We start from the raw sequence: 24049 nt of genomic DNA on the forward strand, positions 1-24049 counted from the left end.
CAAAGAACCTAGAAATTTTATGTGGCATTAGTGTAAGGCTAGCAAATATCACACTCGCAAATATGTTATGGGATGTATTTTGGCTGTTCTCAAACAGGTTAATATGCTTCTGGAATTAAGTACAATCAAGGGCCAAATGTCAGCCTTGGTGATCCTTTTTCAGAGACAGAGTACTTATCATTTTTTGGATCTTGCCTTTGTGTAAGGAGTTTTTCATATTGTTCCTCCAATCAGATGGCCTGTGACCCTGTGGGATCTCAGATGGGTTCTTTCTGTTTTTACAAAGACTTCCATTTGTACCTAATCACAACCTTCCCTTAGTTTTTGACACAATAGGTGGTGTTCTTGGTTAATATTACTTTAACACGAAGGGTACCTGAGCTGACATCTCTTTGTTGCGAGGAACTGTTCCTGATCCTTCACCCTGAAAAGCTGGTTCTCCGCCTGTCTTTTTTGTCTAAGGTGGTTTTGGCTTTCCATCTCAACAAAGATATTGTTTTACCGACTTTTTTTTTTTTCCCCTAGTCCTTAGTTGCCAGAGGATAGGGCTCACAACCCTTTAGATGTGGTTCAGGCTATAAGGCTACATCTGAAATTGACAGCCACAGTCTGAAATGCAGACTCTGTTCTTCCTGAAGGACCAAAGAGAGGTAAAAAGTCTACTAGTTTCCATTGGATGCATCAGCTTATTTCTCCCAGGAGTGTAGGTTCTTTCTGGACTGCCTGTCATCGGGCTTTGGTGGCATATGTTTTAAAGACTTCAACCTGGTTTTTAGTTCACACTTTTTCAAGGCTTTACCAGGTTGACGTTAGAACCACTGAGGATACAGCTTTTAAACGCAGTGTTTTACAGGCTGCAATATAAGGTGTTTTTTTTTTGACTTGTCGTGGGTCTGTGTCTCCTTCCCCTCATTGGCATTGCTTTAGGACATCCCTAGGAGTAAGGGAATAATAAAGCCTGCTCTGTGTCCCATGATCTACAATAAAGAATTGGATTTTCCACTTGCCTGTAAATTCCATTTCTTGGTTATTATTGTGGTGTACAGAGATCTCTCTCCTCCTTCGGGTTGTAGGGCTTGCTACAAAACTGATGTCTTTTTGGTATGGGTGGGATTAGATAGGGGAGGACGTCCTGTCTTTTGCCAGTGTCCAATCACCTGCAAGTGGTGAATAACCCTAGGAGTAAGGAATAACGCCTGTCTTGTGTCCTGTATTTTCTTTAATCTATTTTCTGGCCCCAACATGCGGCTTAGAGGCTGGCAGCAAGGTAGCCTTTTACACAAACTAGGCTGCTATAGCAGCCATAGGAGTGTTTAAATTTTTTAGGCCAACTGTCTGCTTTCTGGTGGAAATGATTTGGGCTTCTGTAAAGCTACCCAATCACTTCCACATCTCTGTGCTTGATCAGCTTAGAGGTGACGTTAAGGGTTTAATAGACAGTATTCTATCACATAGGAGGCTATAACCCTCCTATGTGAAAGGAATTAAGCTGTATGAAAAAAAAAAAAAGGTAACACACTGTAGATTGAAAAAAAAAAAGTGTGTATAAAGTTTTCTGTCACCATGTACATGCACATACATAAATGCATGTGTAGGTACATATAAAAACAATAGTTGCTACATGTATTGCATATCACTGCACACGCCAGAGTGGCAGCAATAATCCTAGGGCAGGGGTGGGCAAACTTTTTGACTTGAGGGCCGCAATGGGTTCATATATTGGACCCGGGGGCCGGACCAAGAGTAGATGAATGATGTGTATGTGTCATCCATAGTAAGTATAGTAATATTCCCCCATAGTAAGCATAGTAATTAATCCCCCATAGTAATTCATCCCCCATAGTAATTCATCCCCCATATAGTAATTCATCCCCCATATAGTAATTCATCCCCCATATAGTAATTCATCCCCCATATAGTAATTCATCCCCCATATAGTAATTCATCCCCCATATAGTAATTCATCCCACATAGTAATTCATCCCCCATAGTAATTCATCCCCCATATAGTAATTCATTCCTCATATTAATTCATTCCCCATATTAATTCATCCCCCATATTAATTCATTCCTCATGTAGTATTTCATCCCCCATAGTACTATTCCCCCCCAAGTAGTAAGCCAAGTCCCCCCTGTGTCAATTTACTTACCTTTGCTCCGCGCGTTCCTCTCGACGTGTTCCCGCGCCGGTCCGGTCTTCAGGGCGGACTGTGAGAGGAGCCTAGCTCCCCTCACGTTCGTCACGCTGCCCCGCCTACACACATCCTGACAGCCAATGTATCACGCTCCGCGGGCCGGATTAAAAGGTCAGCCGGGCCGTAGTTTGCCCATTGCTGTCCTAGGGTCATCATTCATAGTTATCTCTAAATTAATAACTAAAGGCTTTTAAAGGTTAGCCTATGGACAATTTGGTATACCAAAGCATGTTGCTGTTTCACCAGCAACTGCAAATTTAAGGCTTGACACGTTTTGTTCTATTTGCTGGATACAATCTCATCTTTTATATTTTATCAAAAAATTGGTAATTTACAGTATTGTGTTTGTGTGCACTAAAAATAACTTTAGTGTATTTTTACTGAAAGCATGGGCTTAATAAACAGCTGTGCTAATGTAATGTGACTTAGAAATTTCAACTACCCCAATTTTAGTCTTCAGTCTCTTTGCTTTCAGAAAATGTTCAATTTTGGGTGGGCGTTAACTAATCCTTATGCCTAGAAATGTGCATTTAAAAGTGCAAAAAAAAAAAAAAAAAGCTGGCAGCGAAAGGATTAACAAAGAAAAAACACAAGTGCGCTTCACATTACATATAAAGTTATAACTCAAATTCTACCTCATTTACAAGGAAACCATTATTAGAAGTATGGAAGCTGTTATTGGTGACCCCTTCCTAAAATTGCTTGTTGCCTGGCAGTCATATTGATTCTATGATGTAAATTCTGTAATTCTTACCTGGAGTAAGCAGGCAGATCAGAAAGGTCAAAACTCCTAAACTTCATACTTGTTCCAGGTTAGTGACTCAGAAAGTATTGAAACCATCACCCAGTATGACAGGCAGGTAACAATTTACCAGTAATGGAAAGCAATAGCAGCCATCATATTTCCTCAATACAGGTTTCCTTTAACCCCTTGGTTAAATACATATTGTACAGAATATCTGCCTATATCAGGAAAGAGCAGTATAAATACTGAACAGACTACAATTAGCGCAAACCTAGTTGATGGCTTTGAGTCAAAGCTGAAGGTCCAGTTAGAATACTGCACTGTCCCAAACATCTTTATGCCCTGAGCTCCAGGAAACTTTGTTACACACGCCATAAATTAATATTTTCTGCATATTTTAAATTGGTTGATCACACCATAATTTTTTTCCTGAGGTCTTGTTGTCTAAGGTATTTTACTTCTAAGAGTCAGTGACAGGGCTCTGGTGGTACTAGTGAGAATAACGTCAGGCGTGTGTCACTTGACAGCACATGGAAAGCCAATATAAAGTGTACACATTGTAACCTCATTGAATTCTCCTGGTTGACTGTGTGTGGAGAAATTGCCATGATATTCAGAAAGTACTCTTCCAGTGCTGTGCATTTTAAATGAATCCACATAGTGCTGCCTTGCTCAGGTTGGAGCAGTGAAGGGATCCTCCCATAAAGACAACTTCACCAGACCCCTTCAGCCTTCCCCATGTGGCTTTGCTCTTGTCTCGGGTGGAAAGCATTTTAGAAATATAGTACAGGTCGGTGTTGGTACAAGCTGTTTTCTACATTGAAGAATGGAAAATGTAGGAAATGTAGATAAATCACATCATAGCAGTTTTTAGATGCTGCATGTATTCTTTTCCAAACTTTTTGAGCTGCGTACTTCATTAAGGGTACCATCTCTATCCTAGGTCTATCCAAGATCTTGTTCTCCCTTGGAGATGCATAATGTGCATGGATGACCAAGACCATGGATCGGGATCCTGGATTAATACTAATGGATCCTTATGTTCTCCAGCAACTGGAGCCCTTGCCCCTGGCCTTATACTATGGTGTCTGGGGCCTAGCAGATACCGTTTGCCAGGTATCCAGCATGGGCCACCTTTGAGTACATAAGTAAGAGGATTCTTATGTTTGAATTTTAATCTGTTGCGATTCCATGCAAGGAGCATCTTGTACATGGTCTTAGGACATTTAAGATGCTTGGGTTCAGAGCCTTGTATACAGTGGGGAACAAGCTAGAATTTCATTTTCTGTCTACACCCTGCTTCATGTTGTCAGACTTGCCAACCTCTTCAGGCAGACAGACCTTCAGGTTGTTCCAGATAAACACCTCTGTCAAGAGGGGGGCCTAACCATTGTCCTGGAAAAGGAAAGATTCCCAAAGCAAATGAAGACCCATACTGGATCTTCTGAGTCTCCACAAAATACTTTTATTTCAAAAAGTCTGTATTTATTGTGCCCAGTTGGTCATTGCTTCACTTTAAACATATCTTCTGGCTCTGTGGACATCAGGGATGCTTTTTTGCACTTCCCTACCTTTTTTAGGCATCAAGCTACCTGCATTTTGCTATAGGCATGCATTACCAATTTGTTTTCCTTACCTTTTGGTCTGGTAACAGTACAGGTGCCAGTCCCTGTTCTTGGCTTCTGATCAGTGTCCTTGAACTCATGTGCAAATCTGTTTGTCCTTTCAATGCTGCACCCCCTGGCTACAAGGTTGTCACACCAGGATTCTATCAGGCAATGCCAGGGCAGCAACCCACATCAACCATCAAGTAAGCATCAGAAGTTGAGCAGCTCAAGAGTAACAGAGCAGACTCTGGCTTGGGCAGAACTTCCTGTTCTGACCATGAACATTATGCACATTACAGGTTTAGGAATCTGACAGGCTGACTTTCTCACTCATTAACATCTGGATCCCAGAGAATGGTCTGTTCAGTCAGTTCGAGCTCTCTGAAAGGTGGGGAACTTCAGATGTGAACCTCCTAGTTTTCCGGTTCAACCAGAAACTGGACAAGTTTGTTACCAGCAATCCTTGGGGCTTTGCAGTGGAAATTCAGATATTCAGACTCCTGGCAGACTCTCTGTGGTTCCTCCCAGATCGTCCAGTTGTTTTGTCCTTGGGACTGATTTACCATCCTCCTAAGTTGCTAGCTGTAACAGCTGGACCGTTAAATCCTGGTACAGAGAGACAGGGGCCTAACGGATTAAATCACCTGAAAGCTAGAGTTGATTTCTCCCAAAGTCTACATCTCACCTGGAATGTTTATGTTGTGTGTCGTGTGACTGGGAAATTCCATCTCAGAAAGTAGTTAACCTACAAGGTTGCCATACTTGCTGCTATCTCTTCTGCGAGTCTCTGAGTTAGCAACCTAATCCTGCACAGAGCCCATCATAGTATTACACAGGGTTAAAGTGACACTAAATGATAACCTTTAGGTTTAGTTATCCTCTAGATCATCCAATCACATCAACTCTTCTGCCTAATTGTAATTTCCTCCTTGAGTGCCTGAACCTCTCCTTTTTTCCAATCATTTTTAATTGTCTGGAACTAGCAGTTCATGTTTGTTGCAGTCATGTGCACTTCACTAGGCACACTACATATCCCATAGTCCCTAGTCCATTTAAGGTGCGAGCAAGAGAAGGTGGGTATGTTCCTACATGCAGTGGGACCATAGAGAACGAACGTAGCTACCATATAACAGAAAGTCAGATCACAGCAGCAAAAAAAGAAGACAGTTTTAAGATTTGGAAGAAGCTGAGAGAGAGAATTTTTCTTCTAAACCAAATTTTGGAAAGTGCCCTCATGCATAGAGTTACTATGGGGCTTCTGTTGTCAGCTGCCTCTCCCACATACTTCTACACACTGAAGCTGACAGCTCAGCGTGGGACTGGACCAGAGCAGCTTCACAACAGGTGAGTATACTGATTTTTTTCTTTACAGGCCTAGATAGATTAGGCTTAGAATGTGACGGAGTGTAGGATTTAGAGTTAGTTAGGTTTTGCCTTTACTTCCACTTTAAGCTTGTTTGAAAAGTGAGCTTATTAATACACTTTTAGCATTTACTCTGTTTAGCTGTACCACTCCACCTATATTTACCTCTTCATGTGTACACACAGTTTCTATTATCTACTAAGACTATTTATATATTGACATATTCCTGACATATCCTATGACAGTTTTTACAGATTATGTAGTACCATTTCTATATGTGCCTGTCCTAATGGAACGTAATATCACATGCTCTGGGGCCAATGAATATACAACTAAGTTAATACTCCAACATGTTTTTTGAACGTTTGGAAGAAATCCGAAAAAAAACAGAAAAAACAGATATTCCGATTTGCTTGGAACAGTAACCTGCATTTAAGCAAAACACATTTTGTCACATTATGATGTATACAGAAAATGAGATGAGTTTCATAGCTGATGTTGCACATGAAAAAAATGGAATTCAGACTATATTATTAATGGGGGATTGTCAATGTTGGCTCCTTTTGTTGAGAAATTTCTGATTTATCTTCTTTGTGGCCACTGTCTGCTAAGATATACAACAGCTTTGTATATTAAGCCTTGGTTCACACGGCTGCGATTTGACAGTTCCATGTCGCACTCCTGTCTCAGCGACTTTTAAAAAACTTCCTGCACTCTTTTGTTAAACAATGTTGCAAGCCGCAGGGAAATAGGAGGTAGAAATCTCACTGATCTGTGGCTCAATTTTAAAGCCACACTGGTGTGAACCCGGGCTTAATTAAACTCCACGCTTGAATAAAATCCTCCCCCCTTCTGTCCATCAGCCTTCAAAGAATTTAACACTATATTAAAAAAAAAATAATCAGTTATATTTAAAAGTCTTTTTTATTTGCCTGTAACCACGATCAAGTGACACTCCAGGCTTAAGTTTTCTTTTATGTTTACTTCCTGGTTTGGGTCCTTCTCTGAGTGTCCATGTCTGTGTTGTGGACCCTTCCTATCATATGGGGTGTGGCCCTCTCAGGATCAAGGAAAAGATGGACATCAGAGAAGGGCACACACACCCAGCGCTGGATTAGCCATGGGAGGGGGAGTAAACTGGCGAAAAAGTTTATGCCTGGAGTAGAGCTTTAAATGTACTCTTTGCAAATTAGCACTATCATTGAAATCACTTTGAATTTTGAGAGGGTGCAGTATAGATACAGTTTATAAAGCAAGGTAAGAGAAAAGACATCTGTTTAGTTGAATTTCACTTGCATCACTTCTGTGAGCACAAGCTACATATCGACAACCATAACAAAAGATATCCACATAGGAAAGAATAATTTACTTTGTCTAAAGTTCTGCTTTTCTGTGATTTGTAGTATATCCCTGTCCTGTCCTCTATTCTTGATTGTGCATGCTTTCTGCTTTCCCACTGTTGGATCTTCAATGAAGATACTTAACTTTTTATTCAGAATCCTGGAACACTTATTAATGTTGAACATATTAGGAATGCACAATATCCTACAATCTGCCTTATCTTACGATGCTCATTGCTGTAGCCAAACATTATTTACAAATAAAAAAAAAATTACCTCGCCATTGTTAGTATTTTTCCAAATTGTGGGACAGCTCTGCTGGTTTGCACTCCTGTTTGCTAAAGTTGGCATGTGCAAAGCTGAAGACTTGTATACAGAAAGAGAAACACGGTTGTGTTAATTGTACCAAAGTGTGATTGAAGTTAGTATATTTTTTTTTTTTTTTTTTTTTAATTTAGTTATTTATTAAATTTTTCATATTATTACAAAAACCCAAAAAGGGAAAAAAAAATTTTCATACAAATAAACATTTCTAACATTTCTATCTATCCCTTACTAAAAACTCTTTTCTTTCCCATCCCTCTATCCCCCCTTCCCACCGCTCCTCCCCCCTCCTCCCCCTCTGCAGACTCTATCCCATTCTACTCTCTTGAGGCTTATTAAATTTTTTTTTTTTTTTTTTTTTTTTTTTTTTGCTAACATCCTGGTTCATATTTTCCTATATTTCTCTTTCAATCCTGCTCTTTCCCATTTTTCCCATCTCCTGAAATAAACTCTCATCTTATCTTCCTGCATATGATATGATCTTTCCATTCTACCTATCTGGTTTACTCTATTAATCCAGTCTTCCTCCTTTGGTACCTCAGCCCTCCGCCAAAACTTGGGTATCAACCCTTTCGCCGCATTCAAGAAATACCAAATACCTGAGTCTTTATATTTATTTACTGATGTCTCTACATTGTGTAGGAGGCACGTCGTTGGGTCTAACCCTATGTCAATTTCAGTTATTTCTTTAATCAATTTGACTATTATCTTCCAAAAAGCCTGGATTTTCGGACATTCCCACCATATGTGAAACACCGTGCCCATCTCTCCACACCCTCTCCAACACTTATCTGAGTCCTCCCCATTCATCTTGTGCTCTACACTCGGTGTAATGTGCCATCGTGTCACACACTTATAATTAACCTCAACCTCTCTCATACTCACATTATCGTGTATCAATCTAAACATCTTTTTCTGTCTATCTTCGTCAAACCCAACTCCCATATCTCTTTCCCATTTTGTGATAAAGATTAACTTTGTGTTTGTGTCTAATTCTGTGAGTATTCTATACACTTTTGAAACACCGTGCTTCCCATCTCTTCGTGTCTCTAACAACCTTTCAAACATATTCCACTCCTGTTTTACTCTCAAGGGTTTCGGAAGATTTCCAATAAAACATTTCAATTGATGATATTTCCACTCATCTATTCTAATAAAAATATCTCCCTTATTCTCCATTAAATCTTTAAGTGGTCTCAATTCCCCCCCCACCAAAACATCTCTCAGTTGGGTATCCTCCTTTCTAAACCATCTCCCCGATATCTTATTTTTTCCCGGAGGAAAGTAATCAGTATTTGTGAGAGGCATTAATATAGAATTAAATTCCCATTTCATGTTTTTGTGTAAATTATCCCATATCCTAAGAACATTTAGAGTGTAGATACTTGTGCTTTCTTTAATTCCCCTAAACTGTGGTGGAACCCATATCGTCTGGTTCAATCTAGTGCCACTAAGATCGTTTTCAATTGTTACCCAACTTTTCCCCTTATGGTTAAATGTCCAGTCATATATTCTTGCTAAGACCACTGCTTTATAGTATCTCTTGACATCTGGTAGACCCAATCCCCCTTTCTCTTTAGTCCTGCTCAATGTTTCATATGCTATTCTAGGTTTTTTATTCTTCCATATGTATCTTGTTAACATTTTTTTCATTATCTTAAAGAAGGCTTCTGGGATTTTAATTGGTACCATTTGAAATCTATACAGTATTTTAGGCATAATTACCATTTTGACTAAGTTTATACGTCCTATCCAGGATGGATTTCCTCCTTCCAGTCTTTTTAGATCTTCCCTGATCTCATTTATCAAAGAGATATAGTTTAATCTATACAGGTGCTTAGATGAGGCAGTGAGTTTTATTCCTAAGTATTTTATCTCTTTTTCTCTCCATATAAAGGGGAATTCTTTTTGTAGTTTTTCTTTTTCGTTCTTTGATATATTAATATTCAGGATCTCTGTTTTCGTTGGATTAATTTTTAAATTTGATAGTTCACCGTACTCCTTCAGAATCTTCATTATATTTGGGAGAGTTATTCGGGGGTTCCCCACATAGAACAATAAGTCGTCCGCAAAGGCCGCTACTCTGTGTTCTATAGATTCTATCTGAATTCCCTTTACCGATCCGCTATTTCTTATTGTTGACAACAAAGGTTCGAGTGACAATACATATAGCAGGGGAGATAGTGGGCAGCCTTGTCTTGTACCATTGGACATTCCAATGGGTTCTGATCTCTCCCCATTTACCGTGATGATTGCAGTAGGCTCCCTATATAATTTACTTATCCACTCTCGCATTCTATCGCCTATCCCCAGCACTTTTAAGTTGTCCATCATAAAGCCCCAGTCCACTCTATCAAATGCTTTCTCTGCATCAATTGACAAGAGCACTACCGGGGCTTTCCCTTTTCTACTTTTCTGAATAAGCATGAGGGTTCTCAAGCCGTTATCTCTACCTTCTCTCCCCGGTACAAAGCCCACCTGATCTCCATGTATCCATTCAGGCATCAAGTCCCTCAACCTGTTTGCTAACACCTTTGCATACAGTTTAGTGTCAGTGTTCAATAATGAGATAGGTCTGTAGCTGGAGCACTGAGATGGATCTTTTCCCTCCTTATGAATAAGCACTACATGGGCCTGTAGGGATTCTCTCCTCACTTCCATCCCACCTCCCAGAGCATTCATATATTTCTCCAGTTTGGGTAACAGTACTTCACTAAATTTCTTATAGTACTTAACTGTATAACCATCCGGGCCTGGGCTTTTTCCCCCCCCTGTGCTTTTTAATGCTGTTTTGATTTCTTCCTGGGAAATTTCTGCGTCTAGGGAGTTCAACTGTGCTTCACTTAGTTTTGGTAATCCCGCATTTTTTAAGTATGTCATCTTTTTTTTATTAATTACCTCTTGAGTTTGTTTTAGAGGGCCTTGGGGACTAATATTATATAACTTTTTGTAATACTCCGTAAACACTTTAATAATCTCTTTATTTGAGTGGACCAACTCCCCCTTTGAGCTTTTTATCTTTTCTATATAGTTCCTATTTTTCTTTTTATTCAAAGCTCTCATTAAATATCTTCCTGGTCTGTCTCCCCATCTATATCTCTCATTCAAAACCCTGTTGTATACTCTTCTCTTCTCCTCATCCATCAATCTCTCTAGTTCATCTTTTTTATCCAATAACTTCTGTCTCGTATCTTTTGTTATTTTCTTCTTATGTATCTGCTCTAAATCCAATATTTCTTTTAATATCCCACTGACCCTCTCTCTTCTTTCCTTTTTCTTCCCTGCTCCTGCCGCTATCAAGATTCCTCTTATGAATACCTTATGGCTTTCCCAGACTGTGGCTATCGATACTTCCTCTGATTCGTTCTCCTTAAAGTATACCTTAATCTCTTTCTCGATTTTCTGAACTACCTCCTCATCCAGAAGAAGAACCTCATTTAACCTCCACCCTAATCCTCCAGTCCACCTTCTTCCCCATTCCATTTTCATTACGACCGGAGCATGATCCGAGAACGTCCTTGTCTCTATGTCAATTTTAACCAGGTGATCTATAAGTTGATGGTCTATTAAGATGTAATCTAATCTCGAGTATATCTCATGTGCATTAGAGAAGAAGGTATAGTCTCTGTCTTTCATATGCGTTATTCTCCAGGTATCCACTAGTTGACATTCATGCATCACTTTCTTCAAAACTCTCAGAGACCTACTCCCCTCTCTCTGCACAGAAGAGGTATTATCCCTTTGTGGGTCCATACAGAAATTTAGGTCTCCAGCTACTATCAAACGCCCTTTTTTGAATTCCATTAATTTTTTCAACAGACCCTTCATATATATCTCCGGGTTTCTATTAGGGCAGTATATATTGGCTAAAGTACACTCTATCCCCTGAAGTCTACCTTTTAGGAATAAAAACCTCCCCTCCGGGTCGGTTCTTCTATCCTGCAGCTCAAATCTCATATTCTTTGCCAAACCTATTGCAACCCCTTTTGCTCTTTTTATTGGAGAATCTGCATAGTACCATATTGGGTAGTATTTGGATTTTAATTTCACGTTTGCCTCTATCTCAAAATGCGTCTCCTGTAAAAATACCACTGACGTCGCCCTATGATGTAACTCATTGAACAACCTAAATCTCTTCCCTGGACAACTCAACCCATTCACATTATAAGTTATAAACTGTATTTCTTCCATCTTTCCCTATTAACTCCATCTCTCTTCTAGATTGCCTCTTCCTCTTTGTCCCTTCTGTCATGCAGAGTATTAACCCAATACCTCCTCCCCTCCCTCCCACCCAGCTCCCGTCCCACCCAACTCCCCTCCCCTCCCCCCTCCCACCCATTTTCCCATCCCACCCCCCTTCCTCCCCCTCCCCTCTTTTTAGGCCTGTTGATTGCCTACCAATCATTTGTGGTAATACTATCCACTTTTGATTTAATCTATAGGGGAAAAACTCCAGCCCTGGACAGCATTCCGCCCCTTCCCCCCCTCCCCCTTAACCCCTAAATCCTACCAAAATATCTCAATAACAGTGGTTTGAGGGCGGAAGGGACAAGGCGGAGAGAGAGAGAGAGAGAGAAAAAAAAAAAAAAAAAAAAAAACACTATCTCTCTCCCTCTCCCCCTCCCCCCCTCCGCCCCCCCCCACCAACCAGTTGCCAGTCCTCTTTTCTTTTCGTTCTAATTTCCCAGTGTTCTTCTTCCCAGCCAGGAATCTCCATTCTTTGTAGATTGAGTCTGTCGCAAAAATTTTTCAAATCTTCTGGGAACCTAAGATATGCTGTATTTCCATTTCTCCATCCTATTAGGCACTCAGGGGTCCCCCATCTATATTGCACCTTTTGTTCTTTCAATCTTTCCAATAGAGGTCTAAGGGTTCTCCTTCTCCATAAAGTCTCTGGTGACAAGTCCGCATATATCTGTAAGTCCTTTCCTTCATACATAATTACTGCTTTTCCCTTTATCCTCTTCCAAATTTTATCTTTATCTAGGAATTCACAAAATTTGACAAGTATATCTCGTGGCCTATCTTTTCCCGAATTTCCTTGGATTTTTCCTTGTCTAGAGATTCCTTCTATTTTAGTTTTTTCCATATTAGTACTGTCCATTATGGAATTTAATATTTTACAGACCATCTCTTGCAAATTTTCTCCTTTAGAATTCTCTGGGACTCCACGTATCCTAATATTTCTCCTCCTATTCCTATTTTCTTGTATCTCAGCCTTATAAAACAATTTTTCTTGTGCTTTCCTCATGTTAATTATTTCTTTTTCCAATTCGGCAATAGTTTGGGACTGGTTTTTGACTTTTTCCTCCGTTTCTTCCACTCTCACCAAAAGGTGACCCAAATCATTTCGAATATTTACAATTTCTTGTTTTATTGTTTTCTCCAGATCTTTGAACATTTCTGCCATTTCTTTTTTGTTTGGTATTTGTAGCTCTGTCTCCATCTCTGTATTAGCAGATATTTGTTGGCTGCTAATGTCAAGGCCTAGTGATAGTCTAGGGCTACTTTCCAGGCTTAGATCTACTTCACCTTTTCCACTTTTGCCCTGAGTCCTTTCTGGGGTTATATTTCCCTGGGAAGTGTATTTTTTAATAGTGCCAGTCTGAGTCCCTTTTAGCCCACTTCCTTTTGTACTTTTATTTTTCATTCTTCTATTGCTCTTATTCTTCTTTATTGGCTCGGGGGTTAAGGAGAGATAACTATTAATATATACGTCACTACTTATCCACTCATTTGATTTTCCAGCTTTTTATTCGTTTTTCCTCTTCTCCTTTTCACTACTTTATATTTCCCACTCAAGGGGCTCCCCTCTCTTCTCTCACACACTGCCTCTCCCAACAGCCCACAGGAAGCACATAATTTTGTTGAGACTCGGTCAGAGTCACTCACCCTGCTCGTGTCTCTCTTCTTCTCGGGGCCCAACCAGCATTTCTCTCTGTCCTTCAGCTGGGCAGTGTGATCATTTTAGGGGTTCCTCCAAAAAGAATCCTCCTCCTTTCTCTCTCCAATCCCCCGTGTCTCTCCTCCTTCAGAAGCAGGACTCAGAGCAATGGGCCAACCAGCAGGGCCCCAAACAACGGACCGACCAGCACAGCCCCCAGCAGTCCAGCAACGGTCAAGATCCCAGCCAACAAGCCGGCAGACAGAGCTCCAGGTAGAAACCGGCTGACAGGATTCTGAGCACTGGGCTAGGATGCAGAGCTCCGAGCAGTGAGCCTATTAGCAGGGCACCAGACTATCGGCGCTATAACAGGGGACCAGGTATTGGGTCTGCAGCCGTGCACCAAGGGGTAGATCCACAAGCCGATCAGCTCCTCTCTCTCTGCACCAAACACCGGCCGGCTTCCTGGTTTCCCAGTGGTGCTTAGCGGCCGGTCACGTGTCTGCACCGCTCCACCTTGTCTCCCCGCTGCCCGACACACCTTCACCCCGAGCACCGGAGCCGGATCCCTTCTCACAACTTAGCTCTCCCGCAGGGTTCCTCCATCCATCCAAGGGGGACCACCGCACCGCAGCTCCACATCACAGGTAGGGGTTTGGGGAGGTGGGTGAAGGAGCTTGCCCGAGAGCTCCTACATCGGGCTCTCGTCAGCCGCCAGGGTTAGGCTCCACCCCCCGGATCTGTGACCGATTGAAGTTAGTATAGTTAAGTGTTCTCATTATGAGGATGGGTGGTAAATGTGTAAGTTTCAGAAGCAGAGGTAATAATGAGGCGAAATAAAAGCTGTTATGATTTATGTGACTGCCTAAAGTTTTGGAAACCTAGCTGGAGAATGCATGGGGCGATATGACCTACCTCCCTCATAGACCTCCGTCATGACACACCACATATGAAATTGATACATCATTATTGATCTAGGTCAGCTCTGCCTTTCATTAAGAGATGTTGAAATTGGGCTACAAGACCTGGTCTGAGTTAGGAAAGGAAGTAGAACAATTTTTGTTCTGTTTGTTTTCCTATGTGTTTACTTTAACTTGATACTGCCCCTTTGTGTCCTCTTATTTTTCTGTCATGTGTAATGTTTTAAAAGAACAAAGACTGCAGCCAAACTATACCCACTTTTCCATTAAGATTAGACATCTGAGTACCTGTTACATTAGCAATTTGTCTACACATCATAATTGTATTTGTAAACTAGCTTACACACCTGTCTTGTGTTATGTGATAGCTTCATTTGTATTATTATGAGCCCTCATTTATACTTAATTGATGTTTCCACCTATACCTGTCTCTAGTGTTTTAGGCTCTGTTTTAGCACTTCACTTGCTATAGGGTTACACAGACCCACTCTGCAAGAGACTGACCAGGTTCTAGAAGCTAGCAATAATCAGTTTCTGTTTTTGGTTTAGCTAAGGAATACTGGTTTACTAATTAATAGTTTTGGTAAATGGCAGAGTTAGACTGGGAAGACAGAATGGTAAAGCAAAAGAAAATAAATAGGATGTCAAAAATTCAAGTGTTATAGATCAAAGGAGAGTCCAGGAGGCTGTACTAAAGTACATATCTACTTTATTGTATAGAAAAGCAGCTTAAAAACACCATACTGTATGCCAGTGGGGGAAAAAAGGTTTGTGCATTTCACGCCAACCTCAGCGCTTAATCAGGCATGAAACACGTGAACCTCTTTTCCCCCACTGGCATACAGTATGGTGTTTTTAAGCTTCTTTTCTATGCGATAAAGTGGATATGTGCTTTAGTGCAGCCTCCCAGACTTTCCTTTGATCTATAGCACAGGAGTGCGAACTAGGCCAGCACACATGCTGAAGGAGTGTGGGAGTGGTGAGCTTACCTGGAGCAGTGTTACCTTCTTTCTCTAAAATGAAAGTGGTTGTAAAGGGTTAAGGTTTTTTTCTTTCATGTATTCAATGTATGAAGATAAAAAACCTTCAGCGTGCAGCCACCCCCCCAAATACTTACCTGAGCCCAATCTCAATCCTAGATGTGCACAAGAGCAGCAGCTTTCCTGAGTCTCTCTCCTCATTGGCTGAGACACAGAATCGGGAGCCATTGGCACCCGCTGTTTTCCATTACAGCCAGTTAGGAGGGAGCTGGGGGGGTGGGACTGAGCCACACTCTGTGTGTCCCATAGACACACAGAGGTGGCTTGGAACCGAGCACACGCGAATGCAAGCTGCTTGCTCTGGGGGCACTCAGCAAGGGGGAAGCGCCAAAAGCGCTGCTGGGGACTCAAGAAGAGGAGGATCAGAGTTGCTCTGTGCAAAAGTATTGTTTGTTTTTGTTCATCATCTTTAAAATAATAATCATTTAAAACCACTTTAGAGGTTGTGGGATGCCAGTTTGACGGGTAGATCATATCAATAACTGATATTGGTTTTGGATAGATTCAGGGAGTTCTTCCCAGTTTAGGCTTGTTTTACATCGGTTCAATCTGGGGCATTCCATAATGCATGTGTGTTTCTTGTGTGTGTTAAGTTGGCCCAATCAAATTAATAACCTGCCAATGCACCAGAACAGTCAAAAGATTGTCAATGTGCACCATTTTTTCCAATTCAGCACACCAAAAAGCATGGTAGCGCATTACCCACTGCTGTGGTGCACACAATGCATGTGTGTTGGTGAGCCATTGAAAACTACATGGCAGAATATTATCAACAGGAAACAAACACTAGAGAAAAAACTTTTTTGGTTTATAAACATAGGAGCAGACATCTTGTGGAGTCTGCTTCTAGCACCCAACCACACCAAAGTGCAGAGCACCTTAATGCACATTACCATGTTCTGAGGCATATTGCATTTAGACCTCGTTTACATAGAGTGTATGAATCTGTACCCTGTGTGAGAGCGTTGTATTCCTGCACAAGTGTTCTGTGCATCCCCATGTATGCAGTCCCATTGCTGTCTATTGGGATGCAGTGGCTGCATGGACTGCTCCCAATGTGACATTTGAACAGGTGTAGTCTTTCACTCAATATCAGTCCATGGTTTAATTTTGTGATTAGGTTGGATCACCATCTGAACTTTATATGTTCTCCATTTGGCGCATTTTTTTTTGCACACTCAGATTTTTATATAAACGGCCGGACGGTGGCAGTGCAGGGGTGGGTGGCCATTTATAAATGGCCTTCCCGCCCCTGCTTGTGCGCGCTTCCTGGGATCACGCAGCACCACGATCCGGTGCCCGCTGTGTGCTCTGGACACAGTGAAACGCCGATCATCGTACAGGACCTCTGTGCGAGGTCCCGATCATGTGATCACTGATTGGCCAATCAGTGATCACATGCAGAGTAGTAAGCAAGATGTCACTTCTGACATCATTGCTTACTACACGTGAAATCTGTGAATGATCACAGAGATCACATGGTACAGGGCTATTCACAACTGCCCTGTACCATGTGACAAGCTGTGACCAATCACAGCTCTCACAGTGTTTCTCAATGGCTGCAAGAATGCAGCCAGAGAGGAGGAGAAATGATTGCTTTTACACCCATAAAGGCTGTAAAAGCAATCAGTGTAAAAAAAAAAAAAAAATCTTCATCACCCCCCCAGAAGTAGTACAGTGTCACCATGGTGACACTGTACTGCTAGGGTGACAGTATGTAAAAAAAAAAAAAATAAAAATGTAAAAAAAAGTTTAAAAACTATAATTTTTGGCTATAAACTAATTTGGGTTATTTTTTTACTAAAAAGATAATAGAATAAATTTTGGCCAAGATTTATGCTGAAATATAATTTTATTTGTAAAACACTTTTTTCAAATTTTTGGACTTTTTCATTTACATAGCAAAAAAAATAAAAATGCCAGTGTTGAATAAATACCACCAAAATAAAGCTTTATCTGTCTCAAAAAAATGCTAAACAATTCATATGGGTACAGTGTTGCATGACCGCGCAATTGTCATTCAAAATTTGATAGCACTGAAAGCTGAAAATTGGCCTGGACAGGAAGGGGGTAAAAGTGTCCGGACTGGAAGTGGTTAAAAATGTTTGCCTAACTATAGCAAGATAAACAGTGTTTCTTTATCATACATCACAGGACACAAAGCAGGCCGTAATAATGTCAAACAGGAATTGCTCCTTTTTTTTGCCAGTGTCTGTAAGGTGGATGGTCACTGAATATGTGCTAGATGTGCTCGTTGAAGCATACTGGGAGGTCTGAAGCAATTTTACTGAGAGTTAAGGGCCTCAGTCGGATCGATTCGAAAAGCTGTCAGCCAAAATAGATGGTATCCGAGCCTCGCTGGACATGGAGAAGAATCCTTAGGGTTTTGTTTGTAATGCGCCTTTACAGTGCTGGACCTCGTGTTTTCAGAACCCTGTGCAGTTTGATCTGACCAAGGTGCTTCCGGCAGGGTGCTATACGGAGTCCTTGAAGGACATTAAGATAAGGCCCGCCATGATGGTTGAAAGTTGGTCCCTGACTAAAAGTTCAGGGTCCTGCGGCAGGTTTGGTAAGTGGAACACGTATATACACTATACTGCCAAAAGTATTGGGACACCCCTTCAAATCATTGGGTTCAGGTGTTCCAATCACCTCCATGGTCACAGGTGTATTAAATCAAGCACCTAGGCATGCAGACTGCTTCTACAAACATTTGTGAAATAATAGTTCGCTCTCAGGAGCTCAGTGAATTCAAGCGTGGTACCGTGATAGGTTGCCACCTGTGCAATAAGTTCATCCGTGAAAATTCCTTGCTACTAAATATTCCACGGTCAACTGCTAGTGGTATTATAACAAAGTGGAAGCAACTGGGAACAACAGCAACTCGTAAAATGACAGAGCAGGGTCAGCACATGCTAAAGCGCACAGTGTGCAGAAGTTTCAGGGCCAGGATCAGAAGAAACCCTGTGTGAAGCTGAAACGTGTGGGGGCATCTTGGGCTATCTGCCACCAAGCGTCGATTGCTCAGGTTTGCAAAGCTGCTACATGGTCTTCTGTTCATACATTCACAAGGTTTTACCAGATGATGTCAGAGCCACGGAGGATTCTGCCTTTGGCCACAGTGTTTTACGAACAGCTGAATAGCTCCTTTTGGGATGTTGATGGTTATTGTGATGTCACCAACCTCTCAAGGTTATTGCTTTGGGATATCCCACATAGTCGTTAATATGGCCTGCTCTGTGTCCTGTGATGTATGATAAAGAAGATTGGATTTTTTTCTACATACTTACCTATAAAATCCATTTCTTGGAGTACATCACGGGACACAGAGGTCCCTCCCCTCTTTCTATATATTCATTGCTTGCTACAAAAACTGAGTACTTCATATGTAGCAGGGGTTATATGGGGGAGGACTTCCTGCTTGATTGGCCGGCTAGTGTCCATTCACCTGTAGGTGGCATATAACCCACATAGCCATTATTATGGCCTGCTCTGTGTCCTGTGATTTACTCCAAGAAATGGATTTTACAGGTAAGTATGTAGAAAAAATCCAATTATTTTGCAAGAATATGAGGGTGCTGAAGAACATTATGTGTATTTGTTGTACAAATTTATCATTATAAATGCATTTTTTTTTTTTTTGCAGAACCTGCATCACCGTGGGGTTGTAAACCTGGAGTGTATGTTTGAGACTCCAGAAAGAGTTTTTGTAGTAATGGAAAAGTTGCATGGTGATATGCTTGAGATGATCCTATCTAGTGAAAAGGGAAGGTTACCTGAGCGTATCACCAAATTCCTGGTTACACAGGTTAGTATAAGATTATGCTGTAGTCATATCCTGAAAAGCGCATAAAGAGTTTCTGAAACACAAACATCTGTTTCTTTTAAGATCTTGGTAGCACTGCGACACCTTCACTTCAAAAATATTGTCCACTGTGACCTGAAACCGGAAAATGTGCTGCTTGCTTCAGCAGATCCCTTTCCTCAGGTAAATTGCAAAATTTCTTTTGTAGAAGTGTGAAACAAGATGAGCTTACAAGCTTCGAAAACCAACCAAACTAAGGCCTTATTCACATGGGTGGAAATACGCAGGATTGCACAAACAGAAGCTGGCAGCAAGACCTGTATGCTGTGCGCATGTAAATGTTTCTCTAAGGTTTATGTGCATACAAGCGTATTGCACAAATGGACACTATTGATTGCTAGGATGCTAGCAGTGAAGGACACATATTGGTCCTAAATGAGTTATCCATGCACAGAATGACAGGCTTTGAAGGATGACTGAAGGACGGTCATTTTCTGCATGCATGGTTGCCACATGAATGACTCAAGGCCATATGTAAACCTCAATAGTGTGTAACCAGTAGTGCTGCTTATTACACATTATTATTTACATCGGCCCTGTGTAGTGGCTGTGGCCAATAGGGCCATCAGCCACCTAGCTCCAAAGGACAATAGGCGGCTCAAGCTGCCTGCCTCTTAAATCCTGCTATCTTGCAGTCTTTGTTACCATGAGGCAGGCAACTCCAGTAGAGTGCGTTTGTGATGTACGCTATAGCCATGTAAGTTACACAACTGTTTACATGCATATAGTGTCAATTCATAAAGTCCTCTCCAAACTTTAGATTTGGGCGTTTAAGGCTACTGTAGATTATGGATCTGTCATGTGCATGGACTCAATAGATCTTGTTCTTGGTTATTTCTGCTACACCAATCCTCCTTATCAATAAAATAACTCTGCCAGGAACATCAGTGTGTGTGTGTGAACTAATATCCCCAAATTACTGACACCTTTAATTATCCATTTAATTTATTTCCCTGCATCTCAAGAAGCCCGTAGATTCTAAGTGCACCCTTTACATGGGGCCTTGAATTATGCTGTACTTGAAGATCGGCCATGCTCCCACCCTTTAGTTTAAGGACTCGTTGTCATGGGAAGTAAGAATCCATACCCAATGTGAGGACTGTTTACCCCTCACACATGGTATGGATTCATACGCTTTGTGTGAATGAGGCCTAAAATGCCAGAGCCTCAGTGTTCAGTAGGATGATGAAAGCATGGCTTAAGCCTGCAGTAATGAACCAGGGCTTAACTTGGGCACAGGTTGACACCTGTGCTGATTGTGTGGTTGGTCAGCTGGGTATACCCAAACAATCTCTTAGTAACTTCATCTTTTCATTCTTGTGCTATACACTGTTTGTAAATCTTCAGTTTAACTCAAAGTTGTAACTGACACAATTTCACACCTCAGGTTAAGCTGTGTGATTTTGGCTTTGCACGTATCATTGGAGAGAAGTCTTTCCGACGCTCAGTGGTTGGGACTCCAGCTTATTTGGCCCCAGAAGTTCTGAGAAACCGAGGCTACAACAGATCTCTGGATATGTGGTCTGTGGGGGTAATCATTTATGTCAGCTTGAGTGGAACGTTCCCCTTTAATGAGGATGAAGATATTCATGACCAGATTCAGAATGCAGCCTTCATGTACCCCCCAAATCCCTGGAGAGAGACCTCTTCTGATGGTGAGCATCTTTCACAAAACAAAATCAAAGCTTGTGTACACTGCTTACTCCATTCATTCCTGTAACTAGAAAGAGTTTGAATTGAACCTGCATATGTACTAAAGACATAGAACAGTGTAAGTTAAAATGAACAAACCAAATTAAAAGAAGTAATCGTGTAAATAGAAAAAAATAAAAATAATCAGGAAAGTAATAGTTAAAAGAAAAGAAAAAAGTCAGACAGCCAGTCACAAAATAATGCATGCATGGTACTCTTTTTGAGGTAGTTGTATATAGGAGGAGACTGAGAATTCTTGACCTGTACAGTTTTACATGGATCTTTGCCTTGTCCAGATAGCCACTGTCTGTTTTACTTTTCTAGCCATTGACCTCATTAATAACCTGCTGCAAGTAAAGATGAGGAAACGCTACAGTGTGGACAAAACCCTCAACCATACCTGGTTACAGGTGAGTGTACCATGAATAACACATTAAACCATTTACAGTATTTTGTGTTTAACAAAGCACAAATTATGTGTTTCTGCTGAGCTTCAGAGTAAATTCCCTGAAGCCACATTTACAGTAGGTAAAATAATTATTTGATTCCCTACAGATTTTGTAAGTTTTGCCCACCCACTAAAATAAAATATCTTTAATTTCTATCATAGGTGTATTTTAAATGATAGAGACAGAATATCAACCAGAAATCCAGAAAAAACACATGATACATGTAGTAAATTGAGTTGCAGTTCAGTGAGTAAAATAAGCATTTGATCCCCAATCAACCAACAATAATTTTGGCTCCCACACACACGCTATGTGCTCATGTGGTACACAGATTAGTCCTGTGAATTTAATAAGGGGCTCCTAATGACAACGTATGTGTATAAGACACCTGTCCATAGAATCTTTTTTCCATTCAAACTTCACCAACATGGGCAAGACCAAAGAGCTATCAAGGTACGCCAGGGATAGTAGACCTGTACAAGGCTGGAATGGGCTACAAGACCATCAGCAATAAACTTGGTGAGGAGACAACTTTTTGAGCGATTATCCGCAAATGGAAGAAATACAAAATAACCATCAATCGCCCTCAGTCTGGAACTCCATGTAAGATTTTGCCTCATGGGGTAAGGATGATAATGAGAAAAGTGAGGAATCAGCCCACAACTACAGAAGAGGAGCTTGTGAATGATCTCAAGGCAGTCACCAAACCACAGGCACCAAACAAACCATTTGTAACACAATTCAACGCCATGGATTGAAATACTGCAGCGTCCGCAAGGTCCCTCTCCTCAAGAAGGCACACGTACAAGCTCATCTGGAGTTTGCCAATTAACATCTAAATGATACAGAGAAGGATTGGGAGAAAGTGCTTTGGTCAGATGAGATCAAAATTGAGCTCTTTGGCATTAACTCGACTCGCCATGTTTGGAGGATAAAAAAATGACTTTAAGAACACCATCTCTACAGTCAAGCACAGAGGTGGAAACGTTATGCTTTGGGGCTGTTTCTCTGCTAAAGGTACAAGCTGATTTTGCTGCATTGAGGGGCCAATAGATGGGGCCATATATTGTAAAATCTTGGATGAGAATCTTATTCCCAGCCAGAACACTGAAGATGGGTTGTGGATGGGTCTTCCAGCATGACAGTGACCCAAAACATACCTCCAACAAAGGAGTGGTTCAAGAAGAAGCACATTAAGGTCATGGAGTGGCCTAGCTAGTCTCCAGACCTTAATCCTATAGAACATTTATGGAGGGAGCTGAAACTTTGAGTTGCCATGCGACAGCCAATAAACTTTAAGGATTTAGAGAAGATCTGTAAAGCATAGTGGACCATAATCCCTCCTGAGATGTGTGCAAACCTGGTAACCAACTACAAGAAACATCTTACCTCTGTGCTTGCCAACAAGGGTTTCTCCACTAAGTACTAAGTCATGTTTTGTTGGGGATCAAATACTTATTTTACTCACTGAACTGCAACTCAATTTATAACATTTGTATCGTGTTTTTTGGGGGATTTTTGGTTTATATTCTGTCTCTTTCATTTAAAATACACCTATGATAAAAATTATAGACCCTTCATTTCTTTTTAAGTGGGCAAACTTACAAAATTTGCAGGGGAACAAATAATTCTATTCCCCACTGTATAAGTAATTATTTAACATAACTGGATACATGTGTTGTTTTCTGTGATTTGTAAAATAGAGGATGGTAAGTATTTTACCAGGTGAACTGCACTCAGGGGGTGGGCAAGTTACTTAAAGGACAACTTCTCTAAAGGGGCTTTTGTCCTTTAAAGTGTCACTAAATTAAAATAAATAAAACCCTCCCTAAAAAGAATGCTATGCCTGTGCCATTTGTTTACCTAGAAAATCCTTATTTTTAAATAACTCACCCTGCAGGCACCAATAGTGTTGACCAATGATCTGCAGGCTCACAGAGCCTCTGCACCATTGCCACACACACTGTACATGCTCCTCTCCTTTAATGTAAGTAAACCATATCTATAATTGCCCTATTGTGAAGGTGGAGCTAAGTTGCAGCAAGTCACATGTCCTGTGATGTCACCTTTGCAATGCAGGGGGAGGGAGTGCCTGAAAAAACTAAGAGAATTGGAACTGCCAGTCAAGGATCTGAACCCAAAGGCATTGGTGATTATATTAGAACATTGATGAAAAGTTTCAATCCTCTTTGCAATGCCTAGGAAGGGAGTGTTTGGAAAAGTTAAAGTGATGTCAAAGGACATGTAGCCTGCTCCAGTTTAGCACACCCGCAGCCTGGGCCATGCTGCAGGAGAAAGGGGGAGAAAGAATCACCTGACCACCTCTTTAGAAGTGCCACAAAGAAAATTGTCAAAGTATGGACAAAGTAAATCATTGGCTAATAGTGTCCCTATCCTTTAGATGTGTAGTCAGTAAAGTACGTCCTGCTAGATCACTTCAGGCTGGTGCCCCTTTTGCAGATATAACCATGTAAAACATTAAAAATAAATGCCTGTACTATTTAAAATGCAATAATACACTGTCTTGTCTTGTTCTGCATATGCTCAGTTGCTCTCTTTATTTAGGCACTGTGCAAAAAATATAGAGACCAATCTTCTGACAGCCTAAAGATTTGCTGCTGCTCA

At 41.0% G+C, this 24049-nt stretch overlaps 1 protein-coding gene across 1 annotated transcript in view; it reads left to right on the forward strand.

Moving 5' to 3' along the window:
- Nucleotides 1-24049, forward strand: part of PRKD1 (protein kinase D1) — a 228790-nt gene that overhangs the window by 202930 nt on the left and 1811 nt on the right. Inside the window, exons 13-16 of the mRNA XM_089671269.1 lie at nucleotides 19065-19226; nucleotides 19308-19401; nucleotides 20666-20938; nucleotides 21300-21385. Coding sequence (XP_089527395.1) covers nucleotides 19065-19226; nucleotides 19308-19401; nucleotides 20666-20938; nucleotides 21300-21385 — 615 coding nt within the window. The remainder of the gene's footprint in view (nucleotides 1-19064; nucleotides 19227-19307; nucleotides 19402-20665; nucleotides 20939-21299; nucleotides 21386-24049) is intronic.

The sequence above is a fragment of the Staurois parvus genome, unplaced genomic scaffold (genome assembly GCF_062004578.1).
Source record: "Staurois parvus isolate SC_StPar_1 unplaced genomic scaffold, SC_StPar_1.0 ptg000104l, whole genome shotgun sequence".
Lineage (NCBI taxonomy): Eukaryota > Metazoa > Chordata > Amphibia > Anura > Ranidae > Staurois > Staurois parvus.